The sequence below is a fragment of the Calypte anna genome, chromosome Z (assembly GCF_003957555.1).
Source record: "Calypte anna isolate BGI_N300 chromosome Z, bCalAnn1_v1.p, whole genome shotgun sequence".
NCBI classification, from domain to species: Eukaryota; Metazoa; Chordata; class Aves; order Apodiformes; family Trochilidae; genus Calypte; species Calypte anna.
The window spans coordinates 15,949,724-15,968,770 of record NC_044274.1 but is presented as its reverse complement, the minus strand read 5'-3'; the positions used below and the strand labels follow the sequence as shown (position 1 = coordinate 15,968,770).

The 19,047-nt window shown below is 43.6% G+C and overlaps 1 protein-coding gene across 3 annotated transcripts; it reads left to right on the top strand.

The window, feature by feature from the left end:
- Nucleotides 1–6,223: 6,223 nt before the first annotated feature.
- Nucleotides 6,224–17,393, top strand: HMGCS1 (3-hydroxy-3-methylglutaryl-CoA synthase 1). 3 transcript variants are annotated; one of them, XM_030467334.1, is made up of 11 exons: nt 6,224–6,336; nt 8,484–8,590; nt 10,486–10,943; nt 11,337–11,462; nt 11,949–12,113; nt 12,829–12,997; nt 13,409–13,579; nt 14,251–14,357; nt 14,687–14,812; nt 15,082–15,245; nt 15,630–17,393. In XM_030467334.1, the coding sequence occupies exons 3-11, from the start codon at nt 10,496–10,498 to the stop codon at nt 15,720–15,722; spliced, it is 1,569 nt and encodes a 522-aa protein (XP_030323194.1). In that variant the 5' UTR covers nt 6,224–6,336; nt 8,484–8,590; nt 10,486–10,495; the 3' UTR covers nt 15,723–17,393. The 3 variants fall into 3 exon arrangements, with proteins under 3 accessions (XP_030323194.1, XP_030323195.1, XP_030323196.1); XM_030467336.1 differs by lacking the exon at nt 6,224–6,336 and adding an exon at nt 9,400–9,553 and having other exon boundaries at nt 8,502–8,590; XM_030467335.1 differs by lacking the exon at nt 8,484–8,590 and having other exon boundaries at nt 6,225–6,336.
- The last annotated feature ends 1,654 nt before the right edge of the window (nt 17,394–19,047 follow it).

Genomic DNA, 19,047 nt, shown 5'->3' with positions numbered 1-19,047 from the left:
ACAGTATGAGGGGTAAGAAAAAGTGAAACTCTCTAGATGAGACCGCAGCATCACTGCCATCAAGAGTGGCAACTCCTGGATACTCAATCTGTTCTGGGAAGGCAAAGGGGGTCCTTGGTGCTTTAGGCAAGAGCTGCTGCGAAGCTCCATACAGTCCTGGCTTGCAGACCTCTCCACTGTCAGTAGCAAGAACACAGCAGAACTTGTTTCCTCTGATGGTTCAGCAGTACCTGCTCCATAACAGTGACCTCTTTTTGTATTATCAGTTGTCCTGGTCCCCACATCTTAGATTCTTATCTGCTCAACAATTGCTACTTTGTGTTTGAAACTAGAACGCTGCTGCCCTTCCTTCTCTTATTCATTGCCTGAGGTTTGGGTGGCAAGATTTTGGTACTGAGGAGGCTACAGGGCCAGATGCTGTGAGAAGCTGCTGGAAGCTTCCCCTAGGTCTGAGAGAGCCAATGCTAGCTGTCTTCAAGATCGACCCACCACTGGCCAAGGTCAAGCCCACCAGCACCAGACGTAGTACCTCTATGATAATATAGCTAAGAAGGGGCGCAAAAAAACAACCACAGTAGCAGCCACAGAAAGGAGTGGGCACATATGAAAGGAAAACATCTGCAGACACTAGGGCTGGTGAAGAAGGAGTGAGAAGAGGTGGTCCAGGCACCTGAGCACAGATTCCCCTGTGGCCCATAGTGAAGACAGTGAAGTAGAGAGCCAACTGCAAAGCCTATGGAAAACCCCACATTGGGGCAGGTGGATGTACCCAAAAAAAGACTGTGACCCCATAGGAAGCCCACACTAGAGCAGGCTCCTGACAGGACCTGTGGCCCCTTGGAGAGAGGACCCCACACTGCAGCAGGTTTTCTGGCAAAACTTGTGACCTCATGGGGGACCCATGCTGTTCCTGAGGGACTGTACCCCATGGAAAAGCCCTATGTCGAAGATGTTTGTGGATGACTTGTCTTCACTTAGGAGGGACCCCACAATGGAGCAGAAAAAGAGTGTGAGGTTCCTCCCCTCAGGAAGGAAGGACTGACAGTGACAATGTGTGATGAGATGAGTGCAACCCCCATTCTCTTGTTCTCCTGAGGTGGAGGAGGCAGAGAAATTGAGAGGAATGTTAAGCCCAAGGAAAAGGGAGGGGTGGGGGGAAGTTGTTTTAAAATTTGCGTTTAGTTCTCACTACCATACTCTGATTTGTGTGGTAATAAATTAAACTTATTTCCCCAAGTCCAGTCTGTTTTGCCTGTGGCAGTAGCCACTGAGTGATCAGCCTGTCCTTATCCTGACCCATGAGCTCTTCTTTACATTTTTCTTCCCTGTCTAGCTGAGGAGGGGGAGTGGACACCTGGATTTAGCTAGAATCAACTCACCACATTGATAAAACCAGCAAAGTGTGATCCAAATGCATTTTTACAGCTGGAATCGTAATAATGTCACAAATATTTTAAGACCCAGACAGATATGCAATTCAAATACTATTAAATGTTTGTATTTACTGAACCTACTTTAAAAGACAGGCTTTGATAGTTTTGTTTACATCTCCTAGTTCTTCAGAATGTTCCCTCATATCAGACTGCCCTGGATTCACTAGAGCAAACAGAAAATCTATGAGAAAACAGAAGTCCTCCCAGAGCTGCCAGCTGTGTTACAGGTTTGGATTCCTGCACATTAATTTGGGAATTGAATTAGAAATAAATTCTATTAGTCATTAAATCTAAAAAAAAATTCTTCCCTGATACTGGTACCAAAACAGCACTTGAAAGATCTATACTATATGGTACAGTTTCATTTATCCCTGAACCCTGACATACAAACAAGTAAAAGGAAAACCTTCATATTTCCAAACCTTTGCTTCAGTGACCTCACATCCTCTGTACCTGAGCATTACTATTGACCTTTGCTATCTTGTACTTGGCAAAAAAAATAAAATCAATACTTTTTTTCAGTAAAGTCATCTTAACATTTTGCTTTGTGGAAGAGATTATTACGGCACATGACTGTGTTTTACCCTGGCTAAAGCTCTCTTTTCAATGCATTTAGTAGTCTAAAGAAGTAATTGGTTCTGTCTGAAAACACCAATGAGTATTTTAGTGACAAAGACATGTAGCTCCCATTGATTTAAATCCAAATTAGGTCTGTAATTAATATCCTTGAAAATGCCAATAAATTCATTTGTAAAAGGTTTTAAGAAACAGTTTTAATCACGGGGCTGTTTCATGTATTTTAAGATTTATTAACCTAATATGACTTTCTACGTTTCTAAGAGATTATAGGAAAAGAGTCACAGGTAGAATTGCTTAAGATTTACCAAAGAAAAGCAAGGAACCTGTTAAATGTACTGGGACAAAACCAGCATCCTTTATTTGATACACTGACTGAAATCTGGAAGTAAAGGTGAGTCTCTGGGCAGCACACACTTTTCTTTCAAAACAGTACAGGATTATGAGATGCCACAAAGTTTCATACATCTGAAAAACGGTGAGAGGCACTCAAGTTCAAATGCCTCTTTCATCAAAAGACACTGGACTGTAACAGAGAAATTAAGTGTGATTGGCATTGCACAAGCAGCATCTGAGAGTGTTTCTGCTCCAAGGTTATTCTGAGTTATCCTGAGTTTCTTTAGCAATATCATCTTCATTAAATGGACGACTCCTTTCTCAGGTTTCCAGTTCTATGGTTACTGAGGTGCAGCATTCATTTTAGCACCAAATAAAGCCTTGTTTGAACATCTCACCGAACAGATCAGTTAAGCTCTAGAGCCACAAAAAGAAAATAGTCTATATTCTCACAAGCTGGGCTGGAAATAGTGGCAATCACATGCCTGGAGCATAATTTGGTAAGAGGACTATAATTAATTACCTAAATGGTTTGGAACAAGATTCACCAAGAGCTTTAATGTTATTGCTGCAATCTTTATGAGAAACTAACAAAGCAATTGTAGTCTATCGCAATAGTAGTATAGGCAGATCCTTTCTTGTGAAGAAATAATGGTATTTTTTGTAAGTATTCACTTGCAATACACTAAGTGACATGAAAAGCAGATAAGAAATTCATAAAGATGTAAAGAACAATGCTCTTGACAACAATTATCAAACAAATTGTACTGCTTATTAACAAAAAGTAGTAGATCTTAGGCTACCAACTATTAGTCATAAAGCTTCATAAAACCAGTCTCCAAGAGGATGACATCTGGATTTGATGTAGCTTTAAATTAGCATCTGGTTCAAGACACATTCTGAGTAGACAAATATATTGCTTTTAGCAGCATTAATTAGATACTTGGGCTCTGAACTGAATTTCGGATAACTGAAAAAAATATCACTACATTGTGTCCTTAAGCTCAGTTTTAACATGCTGAAAATCCAGCAGCTGTTTGTCACATTTCCCCTTTCAGCTTTCTTTTGTCAGCTGCTGGGTGCAATCTTTAAACATGCTTCAGTACTGGAACAATAGGCAAATGTGTTTATAACTTTATCAGTTACATGTGGCTAATTTGGTGTGCTGTATTTATTTTTGTTTGTTGGTTGGTTGGTTTTTTGTGTTTTTTTTTTTCAAAATACGTTATCTTGAATTAAAATAATTTATTTCATGCAGGTCTATGTTATACTATCTTCTACAACACAGAAAGTTAGCATTAGAGACTGTGAGATGTTATTCATCATTTTGTACCACAGATGAGAAAACAAGAAATCAAAGATTATATGGAAAGAAAGCAAGATTATATGGATCATCTCTCTCAGCAAATCTTAGTAATTCTGGTGCCTTTTTCTGATCAGATCTGTGAAGATGTAACAAAGATTAGAAGATCTCTATTTACATATGCTTTGATTGTTGACTACAAACCAAACAAACCAAACAAACCAAAACTACTCCAAAATGCAATTCTGCCTTTATAATTTTTAAAGGAAAAAAATTACATTTATCAGCAAAGCCCCACCAACACCACCATGTAAGCACAGGCTTAGAGGCAAGTGGGTTCACACTGCCAGGGAGCAGCAAAGGGCAGTATGCCCTGCCAAGGCGGTGATCCAGGAGCCAAATGTTACAGGGAGGCACGGAGGGCAGTGACCTCCCTGAGAGGGGTGCTCACACAGCGCCCAAACAAAAAAGCAGAGCAAGGCCAAGGACGGAAAACGGGGCCAGCCACGAGTTCAGGTTTCTGGACAAGTCTGCAGCAATGAGCGGGTCAGAGGAAGTCAGTGGGTCAGGATCGGCAAGGGACGCAGTCAGGCACAGGCACATCCTTGGTGCCGGTCACGCAAGAGTCCGACCTCCCGCGCAGGTCCCCGGTGAAGGGGAAGGGGCCGCCGGGGAGGCTCCCACAGCTCTTCATCACGAAGCTCTTCTCACTCCCACCCCATCCCAGGCCGTGGGAGCGTGGGGTGAGAGAGCCCTCAGGGAGCAGGGAAAGGACTGCGTGGTCTCAAGGTGCACTGGCAGCCCTAACATGGTCTCCTGCAGATTTGAGCAGACGGATTGCATCATCTCCTCCTGAGCATCTGTCCTTCTCCAAAGCCAGAATAGTCCAAGTACCCTCATGTCAGACAATATTTTGCTACCAAAGCATATGAGGCTGGCCCTACGAGCACATTTTTAAGCGCAGAACAAAGACACAGTTCTAGCTTTGTCTTGGTGGGTTTGTTTGTTTGTTTGTTTGTTTGTTTGTTTTTGGGGGGGTGGTGGTTGAGTTTTTTTCTTGTGGTTGGAAGGGAAAAGAAGGAGAAATAGGAGAAATTGAAGTTTTATTTCCCCAGAGCAGAAGTTCAATTTTTCCAACAGCAAGTCTGTTTGGACAGTAGGCACAGAAGGTAACAGTGTGCCTACATGATGTAACTATGCCACTGCCTATCGAGTTTGCGTTTTGTCAATGTGTTTTTTCAGAATTACAAATGGAACTGGCTTGTACAAAGACTGGCAGAAGCTTATCAGAAGGCTTTACAGCAACACATGCAAACAAAACTTCTCAATTTCTCAATACTGTTTCTCAATCTTTGCACTACTGATAGTTATACAATTAATCTGTGATTTTACATGATAGCAAAACAGTTACAAGTTCAAAACACACTGAGTTAAGACTTTCAATGGCAGTTTTTACCATTCTTTTGCACTACTTTTACCTGCCCCTAAGATGGTGAAAGTAACGCAGTTAACCCTGATACTCTGTGAAGAAAGCAAGGTGTTGTCTTCTGCTAGCTGTGGCCATCACATGACACAGAACCTGACAGCAGCTGCTAAGGCAGTGTAGTCCCTTGACATGAGCAGTGTTTTACAACCAAAATATCCAGGCTTTAAAATTTCTGTATATTTTTTATCAACTGGTTTTCCATCTCTTTATATACTCCCAAGTACTGGCAGGGAGAACACTTCTGAGGATGCTCTGGAACCTGTGCAGCAGTGGCTCAGCTGGATGTAAGTCAACACAGGGCCTAAAGACTACCGAGCCTGGCATGTGAAACAGATACATTAGATAATTGTGATTTTTGCAAATAACAGTAATGACATGAGAGACTTCTTGGCACACTCACGATTTAATAAACTGGAGAGAGACTTTTTGGGAGGATGCAGGGCAGTTGAGGCAGGATACCACATCCTCCGTGAGGCTATTTGATGGGAAGAGCCCCTGCGCATGTCCTTGCCCACCGAGGGGCGGACTGAGGGTAGGTTTCACAGGCGAGGGAGATGTCACAGGGTGGACGGCTACTCTTCCTCGGTTCATTTATCTGCACCAGGGCACCCTGCTGTCCCGCCGACCCCTGCCCTCTCAAGCCAACGCCTCACAACCTTGCTACTCCAACAGCCCCGGGAATCTTCTCCCCCCCCGCTGCTGCCGCCTCCCATCCCCGAGCGCCGCTGGGACCCCTCGGGCCTGGGCAGGTGCCGAGCAGCCACGCCGGAGCCGGCCACGCCTCGCCTCTCGTTGCCAGGCAACCGCCCGCTCGTCTGGCCGGGGACCCGGCAGCCGTCCTACTCTCACCCGCGGTGGGCAGCGCGCTCCCATTGGCTGCTTCCGCGCTGCTCTCGCCTCCCATTGGGCTCCCGCCGCCCCTGCTGCGTCCTGATTGGCCACCTGCCCTCTGCCCACCCCGCGTCACTTTCTCACACCATTCCCTCCGCCTTCTCCGAGAGCTGCCGACCGGCGGGTGGGCGGGACCCGGACTCTGGCCGCTGTGATTGGCGGGGGGAGCTGCCGCTCAGGGTGCGAGCCGGCGCACGGGCGGCGGGGCGGTTTAAAGGCGCCGCGCGCCGGGGTCCCGTGTTCTGACCCGATCGTGCGGGAGGGCGCGGGTGCGGAGCGGCGAGCGACAGCGGAGCCATCGCCTCCGACAGGTGAGGGCGGCTCGGCCCCTGGAGACCCTTGGGTGCAGTGTGCGCCGTTGTCTCCGCATTGCCCCTCCACCCCCATCCGCCCTGCCTCTCCCGTCCGCCGCGGAGAGGGTCGCGGAGCTGCCCGCAAGGCATGGGGATGGGTCGGTATAGCTGGGGGGGTGTTTGTGGTGGGTGCTGGCGCGTTTGAAGTCGTGGCGGCTGCGCGGCAAGAGAGGTGGGGAAAGAAAAAAGAAAAGAAGAAAAAAAAAGGAAATAAGAAAGAAAGGGAAAAAACCCAACAACCCCCGTCTGCGTGTCTCTTAGCGTGGGTATCAGCGCGCCCGCCGCGTCGGGCACTGCCTGGAGCATCGCCTGTGGCGCGACGCTTCCCGAGCGAGCCCATATCCGCGGTGCCGTGGGCTCTGGAGTTACCGCCCGCCCTAACCCCCCCGGGTGAGTTGGGGGTCTGTAGCTGCTGGGCTCTGCCCCCGCCCTGCGCGCCGCAAAGAAGCCTGAAAGCAATGGCAGCTCAGCGTCTCCCTTTCTCGCCTCTCCGAGTCGCGACACAGGCGCCCACCTAAGGCGGGGAGGGCGGGGTGGGCGTGCCCCTCTGCCCCTAGGACTCCCCGTCGCGCCTGGCAGGGGCAGCCGAGTGCTGCTCCAGGGATGCCCTCGCCTGCCGACCCCCAGCTCCTTCGGGGTGGGGCTTCCACGCAGTTTCCCGGTGTCCCACGTAATCCCCTCCCGTGGACGGGGAGTACGGGACTGCTGCCTTTGTCGTCCGTCCCCTCCCCCCTTCCCCCGAGTCCTGTCCGTGACGGGTGATGGGGTGAGGATGGAACAGTGCATGGTGCCCGCAAACCTTTCGGCTCCGCGGGGATAACTAGATGATGTCATAGCTGAAGCCGACAGATCATCGCTGTTTTAACTTCTGAAAACGAGCCCCAGGTGGCTCTGCTGTCACCAGCCAAGTCTGCTCTCCAGGTTCTCCAGAGGTAAAATGCCAAAAGGAGTTAGTAACGAAATTCGTTTCTTCTAGAAAACGGGCTGGGGGCTTATTTTCTAAGTTTAAATCGAGTGTTTTGCATGAATTAAAACCTTGAGCAAGAAATAATAAATTTATTGACAAAATATTCTCAAATTCTTAACAAAGACAATGTAGACCACCAGTGGGGGGTTATGTATTTCTGGCAACACTAGCAGAAAGCAGTGGCTATGTTATGCTTCTCACTTATTTCCTACAGAATTCGTTAGGAGACACAAAACAAAGGTTTCTCTTTATGTTGCGGCATTTGGGTGTCTCAGGCTTTTAAATGCAATCACTCATTTGAGAAAGCTTTAATTTTCAGTAAAAACTCCGTGATGGGATGTCGTTTGCCATTTGACCGGGAGGGGGACACAAAAGGCTGTTTGTTTTACACCAAGTGAGATGTTTTCCTGTCATGACTGAGGGATGTCTGACTTACTATGTCACATGGCCCATTTTCCTCGGTGGTCAGAGCACACTCAGACAGCAGTGTTTTTCATTGTGCTACAGCCCGGTCGCCCTGACTGCTGGTTCCCGTGGGCATACTGGGTGAGACATGAGAAGGCAATGACAGAAAAGAACCTCCCCTCTAGTCTTCTGTAGAAAGCTTTCTGATGAGAGAACAGCAGGCAAGAAAATTAATTAGATGCTGGTTTTGACCAAAGAATTCTTTATGGAGAGAATACAAGAGTATTTGCCTCACCAATAGTTAAACTTGGCCCTTACCAGTAATGCAAATCCTTTTGGCATGCCGAGTTTCCTAAATAATGCAATTCCCCGCTGAAAGCCACTGTTGCTATATGGCCGTTAAAAGTCAAGTCCACTATGAGATGCATGCATTGTCCTTTAGTGTATACCTTAATTAAGCCTCTGAGGGTGTTGGCAGCTTCTACAGCTTTCTGGTTTTTGCAGCAGAACAAGCTCAGCACAGGGTACAAGACTTGGTCTCGGGGTGACTGCCACTTACTGTGCAGAACTGCCAGTGATCTGTATTTAATCTTTTTGAAGAAAGTGAGGTTTTGTGCCAGAAAAAAATGGTTTTGTTGTTATTTTTTCCTCCCGGGATGTCGCCACTGGGGTGCCTGCTTTCAGAGGGGGTGCCAGAAACACATCCTCCCATCCTCCTTCTCCCCCTCTGCAGGTTCGGGCTTAAAAACTCAGCACCCCTCAGGCTCGCGCAGGCGCCGTGTGGAAAAGACAAAACAAAACAAAATCACAATAAAAGCCCGACAGGATTTTGGGGTACTGGTGAGTTTTATTGAAGTTTCTTGGTTTTGGTTTTTTCCTCCGGCACGGTGCTGCTCTGTTTCACCCCGCAAGGTGGTGACGGCGACAACTCTGCCGTCGCTTCGAGGTGACGCCCTCCGGGTGTGGACAGGCGGGCAGTGGCTGCCGCTTCCACACCCGGCGGCGTCCCGGGGAGGGCGATTCTTCCGTACATGCGCACCCTTCCGATAGCTCCGCGCATGCGTAGTGCTCAGCGCCGGTTGATCGGCCATGGGATTCCGCAACGTGTAAGGGGACGGGGCTGCTGCTGTCGCCGCTGCCGCCGTGCGAGGTGGGGAGGCAGTGGGCGGTTGCGGTGGGCCCACGCTGCGAGGGGGTGGGATGGGGCGGGGCGGGACGCGTTGTGAGGTCCCCGCGCCGCGTCCGCCGGTGACTCCTTGGCCGGGTTCACCTTGAGGCGCCGGGACAGCGCCCGGCTCTGCGGTCCCTGCCGTCGGCGAGGCCCGGAGCGGCGGTGGGCTGAGGTGAGGGGCTCCGTGACAGGGTAGAGTAAGGGAGAAGAGGCCCTGGTCGGCTTCGGAGCTGCAGGGTGCACAAAAAGGCGAAATCGGTTGTTTCGCTGAAAAATCGAGGCGGTGGAGGGGTGTACGGCTGTTGAGCAGCGCTTCTGTAAACAGTTTTAATTAACCTGTCCCTCAGGTTTACACATTTAGATAAGAATAAAGGCTCCGGGAGAGATACTTAAACATTAAATACATGGTCGGCACCATTACAGCTTTGTTAGTGGCAGTCAACCTCACAAGAACGAGCTCTATACACTCTTACTTTAGCTCTTACATAGGGTTGTACCTGTACCGGAATACACCTCTGACACTTTCCCAACCCATGTCCTATTACGTTTCCTGTAAAGTCATCGTTCCTGAAGAAAAAAAGCTTTATCCCTTTCCACAGCTCATCATGGTTTTATGTCTGAAGTTGGGTGAGGTCAGTGTGACATTACTTTAAAAAGCAAAGGGTGCTCTGTAAGGATGTAAGCAAAAGCACAAGAGGGTGGTGCCTGCGGTGTCACTGCATCAGGCCTAATGTAGTAGTAGCACACAGTGTGTGTTCTGGGGTGTACTGCATCTTCAAGCGTCATGACAGTTTAAAATAAAAACGCCCAAGTCCCAAGGAAGAATCACTGTGTCTTCATCTCAGTTTATGTAAAACTTCTCCAGGTCTGGTGGAGCTCCTGAGCACTGGAATGCCAAAGCAGAGTATGCTTAAAAAACCCACCAAAATCAACCAAAGAAACAAAAAAACCCCAACCCCCCCCCCCCCCTTCCCCCCCCCCCCCCAAAAAAAAAGAAAAAAAAGGGGGGGGGGGGGGGAGGAAAATAACAAACAAATAAAAAATCTGCCATTGCTATTGCAAGTATAAACAAAACTAAACAAGTCCTGGCCTGTTTGAAGGCAGAGGTTTCTTGGTAAGGGTAAATTTTAAATTTAAGTTCTCAAGTAGTGACATCTTAAAAAAATTCCAATGTTTCTATCTGGGTTGTGAGAAACTGAGATTTTTGTGTATTAGTGGAAGCAGAAAAACAGATACTGAGGCTAGTTTCTCAGGCAGTTTACACTGTTAAGTTTGTCCTTTGTTTCATGTAACTCTCATACATCTCTTCATCTCCAGGGCTGACATTTGTATTTTCACTTAAAAGTACTTTGTGATATAAAATGTTACACAACTTCTAATGATATTTACAGTCTGCTCACATAAAAGTCTCCCTGGCAAAAAAAGGCTTGCCATTTGAAAATGACCTTCTACCCAAAATGTAATTTTTCTATAAACCTACAGAAAATGGAAGTAGGTCTCTGAAAATGGATGTGACTAAGTCAGCTTTTTTGTTTGTTTGTTTTCTTTCTTTTTTTTCGTAAAGGTTTGCCACAATGCCTGGGTCTCTTCCAGTGAATGCTGAATCCTGTTGGCCCAAAGATGTGGGAATTGTGGCACTGGAAATATATTTCCCCGCTCAGTATGTTGACCAGACAGAGCTGGAGAAGTATGATGGTGTGGATGCTGGGAAATACACCATTGGGCTGGGCCAGGCAAGGATGGGGTTCTGCTCCGACCGGGAGGATATCAATTCTCTCTGCTTGACTGTGGTTCAGAAGCTCATGGAGAGGAACAGCCTTTCCTATGATTGTATTGGGAGATTAGAAGTTGGAACGGAGACGATAATTGATAAATCAAAATCTGTAAAGACTGTCCTGATGCAGCTTTTTGAAGAATCTGGTAATACAGATGTAGAAGGAATCGACACCACCAACGCATGCTATGGTGGCACTGCTGCTCTTTTTAATGCTATTAATTGGATTGAGTCCAGTTCATGGGATGGTGAGTTCAGAATATTTTCTTGAAATGTTATGTCATCCTCTGAATTGAATTTTTAATTGTCTACCATGTAATTACACTGTTTGTTTTTAACTGTATAAAACCCAGAAGGTAGACTGTTTCTGTCTTCTGATGTGTTCTTCTTCAGTGCTCTGGTCTTTTGCCACTAATCAGTTACAGTGCAAAAATTAATGATGTGGCTAATAGTCATTGGTCCTTTCCTGTAAACTTCAGTGGCTGCCAGGTAATTGAACTGTGGGTCGAAAACCCAGCACTAAAGTGCCTCTTAAACTTGGGGTTATCTCCTCTGAAGTTGAAGTGTAAAAATTGCTGTTTGGATAATAAAACACAGTAGGCTCTTGACTGTTTCTCACTGTTATCTTTGTGTTTTCACAGGACGCTATGCACTTGTTGTTGCTGGAGACATAGCTGTGTACGCCACTGGAAATGCCAGGCCAACAGGTGGAGCTGGTGCTGTTGCTATGCTTGTTGGTCCAAACGCTCCTTTAGTTTTCGAGAGAGGTTAGTTTTGTCAGAAAACAAATACTGTTCAGACAGATAGCCGGGTCCACTCAGAAGCCCATTATCTGTTCTTATGGGTTGCCCGAGGGCTGGATTAACTCCCACTAATGTTGGGCTAGCTTGTCCCAGACCTGTTATAGGAGGCAGCAAGGAACAGCTAGACATACTCCTATCTGTTTGTTTCCTTGGAGATTCTTCAATAAAATTGACAAAAGATGGACTAGAACTGAATAATGCATCACTCTACCTCCAAGGCAAAATAATGAAAAAACTTACTTGTTTGTCGTGTTCAGTCCTACCATACCTAACAAGTGATTGAGAACTGTGGGAAACTTTACCTTAAAGAGCCTGAAGTGCTGTGAAAACCTGCTTGACTGGGACCAAATATTGTTTGTATCCCCATGGGTGTTAAAATGATGCATTCAAATTGGCTTAAAGCAGCTGAATAAAAGCAGTTTGCAACTTCTGTCTATTTCTGTCCACCAGGCTTGCGTGGAACCCACATGCAGCATGCATATGACTTCTATAAGCCGGATATGGTGTCTGAGTATCCTGTGGTTGATGGCAAACTATCTATACAGTGCTACCTCAGTGCATTAGATCGCTGCTACACTGTCTATCGCAACAAAATCCATGCCCAGTGGCAAAAGGGTATGTAGCCTCACCTGATGGTTTTGCAAGATGTGGGAAATGCTGGAATGTGTGACTGCACAACCAATTTTCAAGTTCTAGCATCCAAGCTAGAGGCTAGTATTTGGATCCTTTCATGTTTGTGTGTTCTGAGGTGATTGAAATGTTTACTCTCTCCCATAAAAAAGCTATTTCTGTTCTGGTATGCCTAAGAACCTGATAGAGTAAGCAGTACTTACTCTACGGGCTTTTGTTGGCGTTATGCATAGTAACAACTTGCTCGAAAGCACATTATTTTTCTGCTCCACCCAGGCTCTTAAAATATCAAGGTTAAAATACAAATTCAATGTAACAATACTGATCTTTGTTACCCCTTATTTTTCACAATGTCTTTGCTCATATTAAGAAGTAGAGGTATGAAGATTAGATAGGTAAATGAAGTTTATTATGCCAGAATGGCTGGGTAGACATATGGAGGTTCTGTTAAGCTTATAGCTTTTTCCTCTAGAGGAAGGGCAAACGTTGGCAGTTGGTGCAAGACCAACAAGAAACTGATTTTCAAATAGATGAAGCACCAGTGTTTTAAATGAACCTGAGAGTAATTGTTAAGTCTTATGTTTGTCTCTTGGATGCTGATGTGTTTTGACGACTGGTATCCTGCTACCCCCTATCTTATTTTCATAGTTGAAATAAGTACTAAACATAAGTTGTAACACAATATTTCTACCACTTTCAGAGGGGATAGATAGACATTTCACCTTGAATGACTTTGGATTCATGATCTTTCATTCTCCATACTGTAAACTGGTACAGAAGTCTGTGGCTAGACTCTTGCTGAATGACTTTCTCAGTGAACAGAACCCAGAAACAGCAAATGGTGTTTTCAATGGCCTGGAAGCTTTCAGGTGAGAATGGCTTTTGCTGTCTTACTTATTCACATAATGTAAATTTGTTATACATAAAATTGTAGGCTGATTTGGGTTGCAGTAGACCTTTAAAGGTCATTTATTCCACCTCTTCCCCACACCCCCTCCAGTGTGCAGGGACATTCACAACTAGATCAGGTTGCTCAGAGCCCCATCCAGACTGACCTTTAATGTTTCCAGGGATGGGGCACCTAACACCTCTGGGCAATATGTCCAAGTATTCCTCCACCCTCATGATAAAAATGTTTATATCTGTTTTCGTTATAGTCTGAACTTACCCTCTTTTAGCTTAAAACCATTACCTGATGTCCTGTCACAGTGTCTCTTTAAATCCAAGGTGTGTTTTTACTCTCTGCTATTTCACTGTTTCTGAACTTTTTTTCTTAATAGGGATATAAAGCTTGAAGATACATATTTTGACAGAGATGTGGAAAAAGCTTTTATGAAAGCCAGTGCAGAGCTTTTCAACCAGAAAACCAAAGCTTCACTACTTGTATCCAATCAGAATGGAAATATGTATACCCCTTCAGTATATGGTTGCCTTGCCTCTCTTCTAGCCCAGTAAGCATAAAATTAGAAAAAAGTAGTAGCATTTATTTGTAAAGTCATAAAAAGGTTTTTGTTTCAGAAACTCTTTTTTTAGAAATGCCATCTGGCACCCTTTTTCTACTGGTTGTCTTAAGCAGAAAGACTAAAGTTAAAATGTTTTTCTCCACAATCACTTCAAGTGACAAGCAGATAAAAAATTTCTGATCTGAAATTGCTTTTTACTGCCTTCCAAATGATGATCTTACTTGTAAGATCCTTTCTCAACCTAAAATTTGCACTCTTCCTTCCCCACAAAAAGAAATTTTTTTGCATTTGGCAGACTTTTACGAAATCATATTTAAGTTTCAGTGAAACAATGAAACAATTAAGCTTTATTCTGACTTTGCCTTCCAAGATGTGGTGGTTTGTTTTAGGCTTTAGGTCACTGAATGATGAAAACTGTCTGCCTTCTAGATAGTCATATTCTGAGCATTTCTTTTTGCTTTGCTTAGGCAGCTTTGGAAGTCACTATGTAACAGCAGGGTTTGAAACTGGGTTTTAAGTCACAGTTTGTGCACGTAGGATGTGAAATATATTGTAGTTAATATATTTGCTGTTTTTTCTACACTAGTTTCACTTTCTAGGCATTTAAAATTGACATGTAGGCTTCATTCTCACTTTAAACAACTATTGCTCATTTGCAGATACTCCCCAGAGCAGCTTGCAGGACAGAGAATCAGTGTGTTCTCCTATGGCTCTGGTTTTGCTGCTACACTGTATTCCATCAGGGTTACACAGGATGCCACTCCTGGTGAGTTAATGGAAGAGATGTTAACTGATCCACTTGCACAGCTCACCTTTACCTGCCTTACTACACTGCCCAGCAGCATAAGTACACCTGCAGAGAAATGCCTAGTGACAGTAATCCTAAACTGACAATGTTCCAGCTCCAGAGAATGTTTAAGGGTCTCCTTGGCCAATAATGTTCTTTAAACTCTCTTAATGTTATTATTGAATAATTGAGAATATTTCAAAATTACGAAAAGTTTAGCTTCTGTAATGCAAAATATTTTGACTCGGCTTGGAATGCTAGTGTTCAGTTCTCAACACTGGTACTTACATGATGTTTTCATCTTGTAGGCTCTGCACTGGACAAAATAACTGCTAGCCTTTCTGATCTCAAAACAAGGCTTGACTCAAGAAAATGTATTGCACCTGATGTCTTTGCTGAAAACATGAAGATTAGACAGGAAACGCATCATTTGGGTAAGAACTTCATAAATATGTCGTTACTGGTCTACAACAAAATGCTTATCACTTAATTCACTAGATGCTAAATGATTAGAGTGTAGGATAAAGGAAATCTCCTACCCTTTCTGCTTCCAAACAGCTTGTGTTCATTGGCTCACTGTGGCTGAAATGAAAGTCCAGACTTGTCTTTTTTCTGTCTTTGTTATATCCAAACTGTAAAGGTCTGTGTTGTGTAAAACTCTTGCCAGGAGCCAGCTAATGGTGTGTTTCTGGCTTTTTTACAGCCAACTATATACCACAGTGTTCAGTGGAAGATCTCTTTGAGGGCACATGGTACCTGGTGCGTGTGGATGAAAAACACAGGAGAACTTATGCACGGCGTCCAGTCATGGGTGATGGACCTCTGGAGGCAGGAGTTGAAGTTGTCCACCCAGGCATTGTTCATGAGGTGAACACTCGGCACTCTTTTAAAATTTGATGCAAATGGTGGAACGGTTTTATGTTTGTCTTGGCATGTGCATGTATGTTAAAAGAGGAAGTGGTTTAACAAGTTATATTAAATATTTTGCTAATGTATGTCACATACAAGCCAGAAGTGAAAAATCAAGCATGGGATTTTAAAAAGTACATTTCATCGTAACAAGAATGAAACTGCAGCGAATGAAACACGAACAAACTGGCTCCTTTCACATAATCAGTTTGCATGAAGCATGACCAGTCTGACTTAAGACCTGCATAGCGTGAATGTGGTCTGAGAGTTGGACTAGCCATGAAATATGAGTGCCTGTGAACTAGAAAACTGTATTTAATGTTTTTTTTCCCTTCTTCTTAGCACATCCCAAGCCCTGCTAAGAAAGTGCCAAGAATCCCTGCAACAACAGAATCTGAAGGAGTTACTGTTGCCATTTCCAATGGGGAGCATTAAGATACCTCTGTGAGGTGGGAAATGGAACAAGATGTGAGGGTAGGGTGAGAAAGAGAAAAAGGGTTGCAGTAGTACAGTAGTACTTCATGGAAGCTTGGAAAACCTGTTCAAGCTTCATGAAAAGATTGGACACAATATGGTGTGCTGATACTTATAGCATTTTCAGAACACTAAAATCATTAATATACTGGAGGTGGAGGGACTTGCCAAGAGGCTTTTGGGGATACTTTAACATGTTTGAATTTTTTTAATTGCTGCATAGTAGCTGTAGTCTATTACAAGGTCTGTGTACATAGAAAAAAAAATCTTCTGCTTGCTCTTTCCATGTAAAATGACTTGAAATCTACACTGTTAACTTCTACTTGTACTCAACTGTGTGGCAAAACAGTCCCAGCTTTTAATGTTAGGGTTCTCAGTGCCTTGACAATAAGTGGTCAGTCTTCTGAATACTGCACTTCTCTTCCCCTTAATCACCTTTCCTTTCTTCTCACGGTTCACATCCTATCACTCCATTGCTTTGAAAAAGGTGTAGAACCAAGTAACATTTAGTGCTGGAACAGAATCTCTCTCACCTATCTAAATCCAGAACAACTAGACCAACAAATGGCTTTCTTCCAAGAAACCTTGTGACCCCGTGCTAGTTACTATATAATTCCTCCTAACGTTACGTTATGTCTCTGTTACGTGCTTTATACACGCGTTATAAATCGCAGCAGCCTGGGAGGAAAGAGGAAAAAGAGGGTAGCAATTTTTTTTTCTTCTTCTAAAGATACGGGTTTGTTGATTTGGCACCTTTTAGGATTGTTTAGTAGATGTCTCTAAGGGAGTAGAATTTTCAAATAAAATTTCTAGATATCATGGAGCTCATTTAATTGGCAAATTAAGGGATGAAGATCACTTTGGAGCTTTGGCCTCTCACTAGTCTTCATATAATAAATTTCTGAAAGACTGTTTCTAACTTTGAATTTGGTTTCATACTTTGAAGGTCTTCTCACTAATAGCTGTACTGTAGGAGTGGAGTCATTTATTTGTGGTTTTTTTTCCCTGACATGCAACTTAAAAGCTATACATTTTACAAGTGGTAGATAAACAGTGCTAATGGGGAGTCCATTCTGGTGAATTTTTAAAGCCCAGATTGGAAATAAACTATGACATGAGCCTTGTAAGCTTGTAATATATATTTAAATTGAGCTAATGTACAGAATGAAGTTTTGTTGAATTTATTTCTTTGCTAATACTAAGAAGCTACATTATCTTATATGAAGTAGCAAAAAATGTTAAGTTACAATTAGTCTGTTAAAATACAATTTTTTTGTGTGTAATGAAGTGTTTGTATTATCTGTCACTCACTGGGGTTTGATAACTTGCTGTATTTGTACAGTCAAGCCTTGGTCAAATAGTTGTTTATTATACATTGATGAATACTAATCTGTTTGTTCTGCTGAAAATGATGGAGCGATGATGCATGATGATAGTGTTTGCCAGTATTTTGATTTAGATTGACCTTGTGAAAGTTGACACCAGAAAAAGAAATTGCCATGGAACAAAGTCCATTGCTGGCAGTGGACAAGCCAAGACATGAGCTACTGGCACACAAGGTTAACCACAGGGACCTCACAGTCTGTGAGGCTGATCATTTATTAAAATAAAGTTTGAGATATTTGAAACCTGTTGGAGTAGTGCTGACTTGTTGGGTTTTCAAGATGCATTTTTTTTCTTTAACAGGAAAGAAAGAGAAAACTGTCTCTGTGAAAACCTGAAGGTGGTGGGTTCACAAGTTCTATGGACCTTCTGCATCTTCTTAATATCATTCCATAACAAAAGTGGAAAGAAAGGGCTGTTTAGGTTGGTTGCAAAGCATTATTTCAGGGCTGTGTTTCAAGGTAACTTAAATGCTTTTATATGGAAACTGATTGAAGTAGGGGAATTAATTCCCATCTTTTGAAAGAGTTTGTCTTTATTACTGACTTACCAGAGGTGGTATTGTTTTATCCCCCTTAGAAAAAGTGAAGGAGGGTTGGTTCTTGCCTTGTATATACCTGAGCCTTATGAAGTCCAGGTGCCCATGGGTGGCTTTTCAGAGTCATTCAAATGTTGCTTATTTACATTAATTACTCCTTTTAAAGTCAACTGATCATCTCATTGATCCCTATAATAGATATGGCTTCCTGCCCTTAAATTTTAAAGCACTAGCTGTGTACCTCTTTAGGCTTTGCATTGGTTTACTTACCTTAAATTAAAATTGTTCAGGCTCTGCCTCTTTGCTTGGGTGTGTCAGGTGTGCCTGTTTGGAGGACAGCTGTTTGCATTGGAGCTGATGGTGTTGAAGATTAAGGTATAAAACAAGCAGTTAAAGCTGAAAATAGGAGTATCTGCATTCTCAGACCAATTGGATTGTAACAATTAGCTATCCAGCTTCTAGTTAGCAGTTGTCAAGTGTCAAAGTGGGCTTTGTGCAGCCCTCATTGCCTAAATAGGCAGGAGTTACTACAAGCAATATATAAGTGGATTTTTGTTTACTGATTGCATTCACCTTACTGATAGCTAGTGATTAAGCCAGAATTTAAGCTACATGTGTTTGAAGTATGCTTAGATATTTTATCTTTTTTTTTTAATTGGAAGGCAACTAAAGTCCAAGCAGTTCTAGACTGTCACAGTTTTGCAATGGAAGATGTCAGAATGTTAGTAGATGGTAGCACAGCCAGTTCCTCACTAGGAGCTGTAAGACGTGCTGGGCTAAAGCAGCATATCTTAATTTACCTTTCTGAATTATGGCCAGTTAGGAACTATGGTCAACAACAGCACTGCTGTTTCTTTAACATTATATTAAAAAGAAATAGAAAAAGCTCTGATATAAATTTTACCATGTCTAATTTGCTAACGAAGTCTTAAAAAAGAAGTTTAGATTGTGATCTGTTTTCTCCTTATATTTAGTTCTCTGCAAAAACTGCCCTGGATTGCAGTGGTGAGGTTGTGTCAAACTGAGTACAACTGGTACAACTTTTCAAGAAGGCAGCTACTGCACGCCTTTACTGACAGTGTACCAAAGTGTGTTAAATGCAATACTGTTTGATTAACACCTCCACTCACGATCCCTTACCTCTTTCATTGTAGTTCTTGCACTGGCAAAATCATGCTTTTGGAGAAGGGGGCAAGTAAGCATGTAAGAATGCTCTATTTGAGTGCTTCACTGAGACTTGAGAAATACTAAGGAGATGAGGCATTTTTGGTTTATTCAAAATTACAAAAAATGTAACACCAGGACTTGTGAAGAGTGATTAAAACGCTTTGTCAAATGCACAGAGCAGAAAGCCTGCAGTGCTAT

What these genes read in the sequence shown, in the direction of transcription:
- HMGCS1 (XM_030467334.1), top strand. Translation starts at nt 10,496, where the DNA reads ATGCCTGGGTCTCTTCCAGTGAATGCTGAATCCTGTTGGCCCAAAGAT. An exon ending in TCCTTTAGTTTTCGAGAGAG is followed by an intron (nt 11,463 to 11,948) that starts GTTAGTTTTGTC and finishes TCTGTCCACCAG; the next exon opens with GCTTGCGTGGAACCCACATG. An exon ending in CTTGCCTCTCTTCTAGCCCA is followed by an intron (nt 13,580 to 14,250) that starts GTAAGCATAAAA and finishes GCTCATTTGCAG; the next exon opens with ATACTCCCCAGAGCAGCTTG.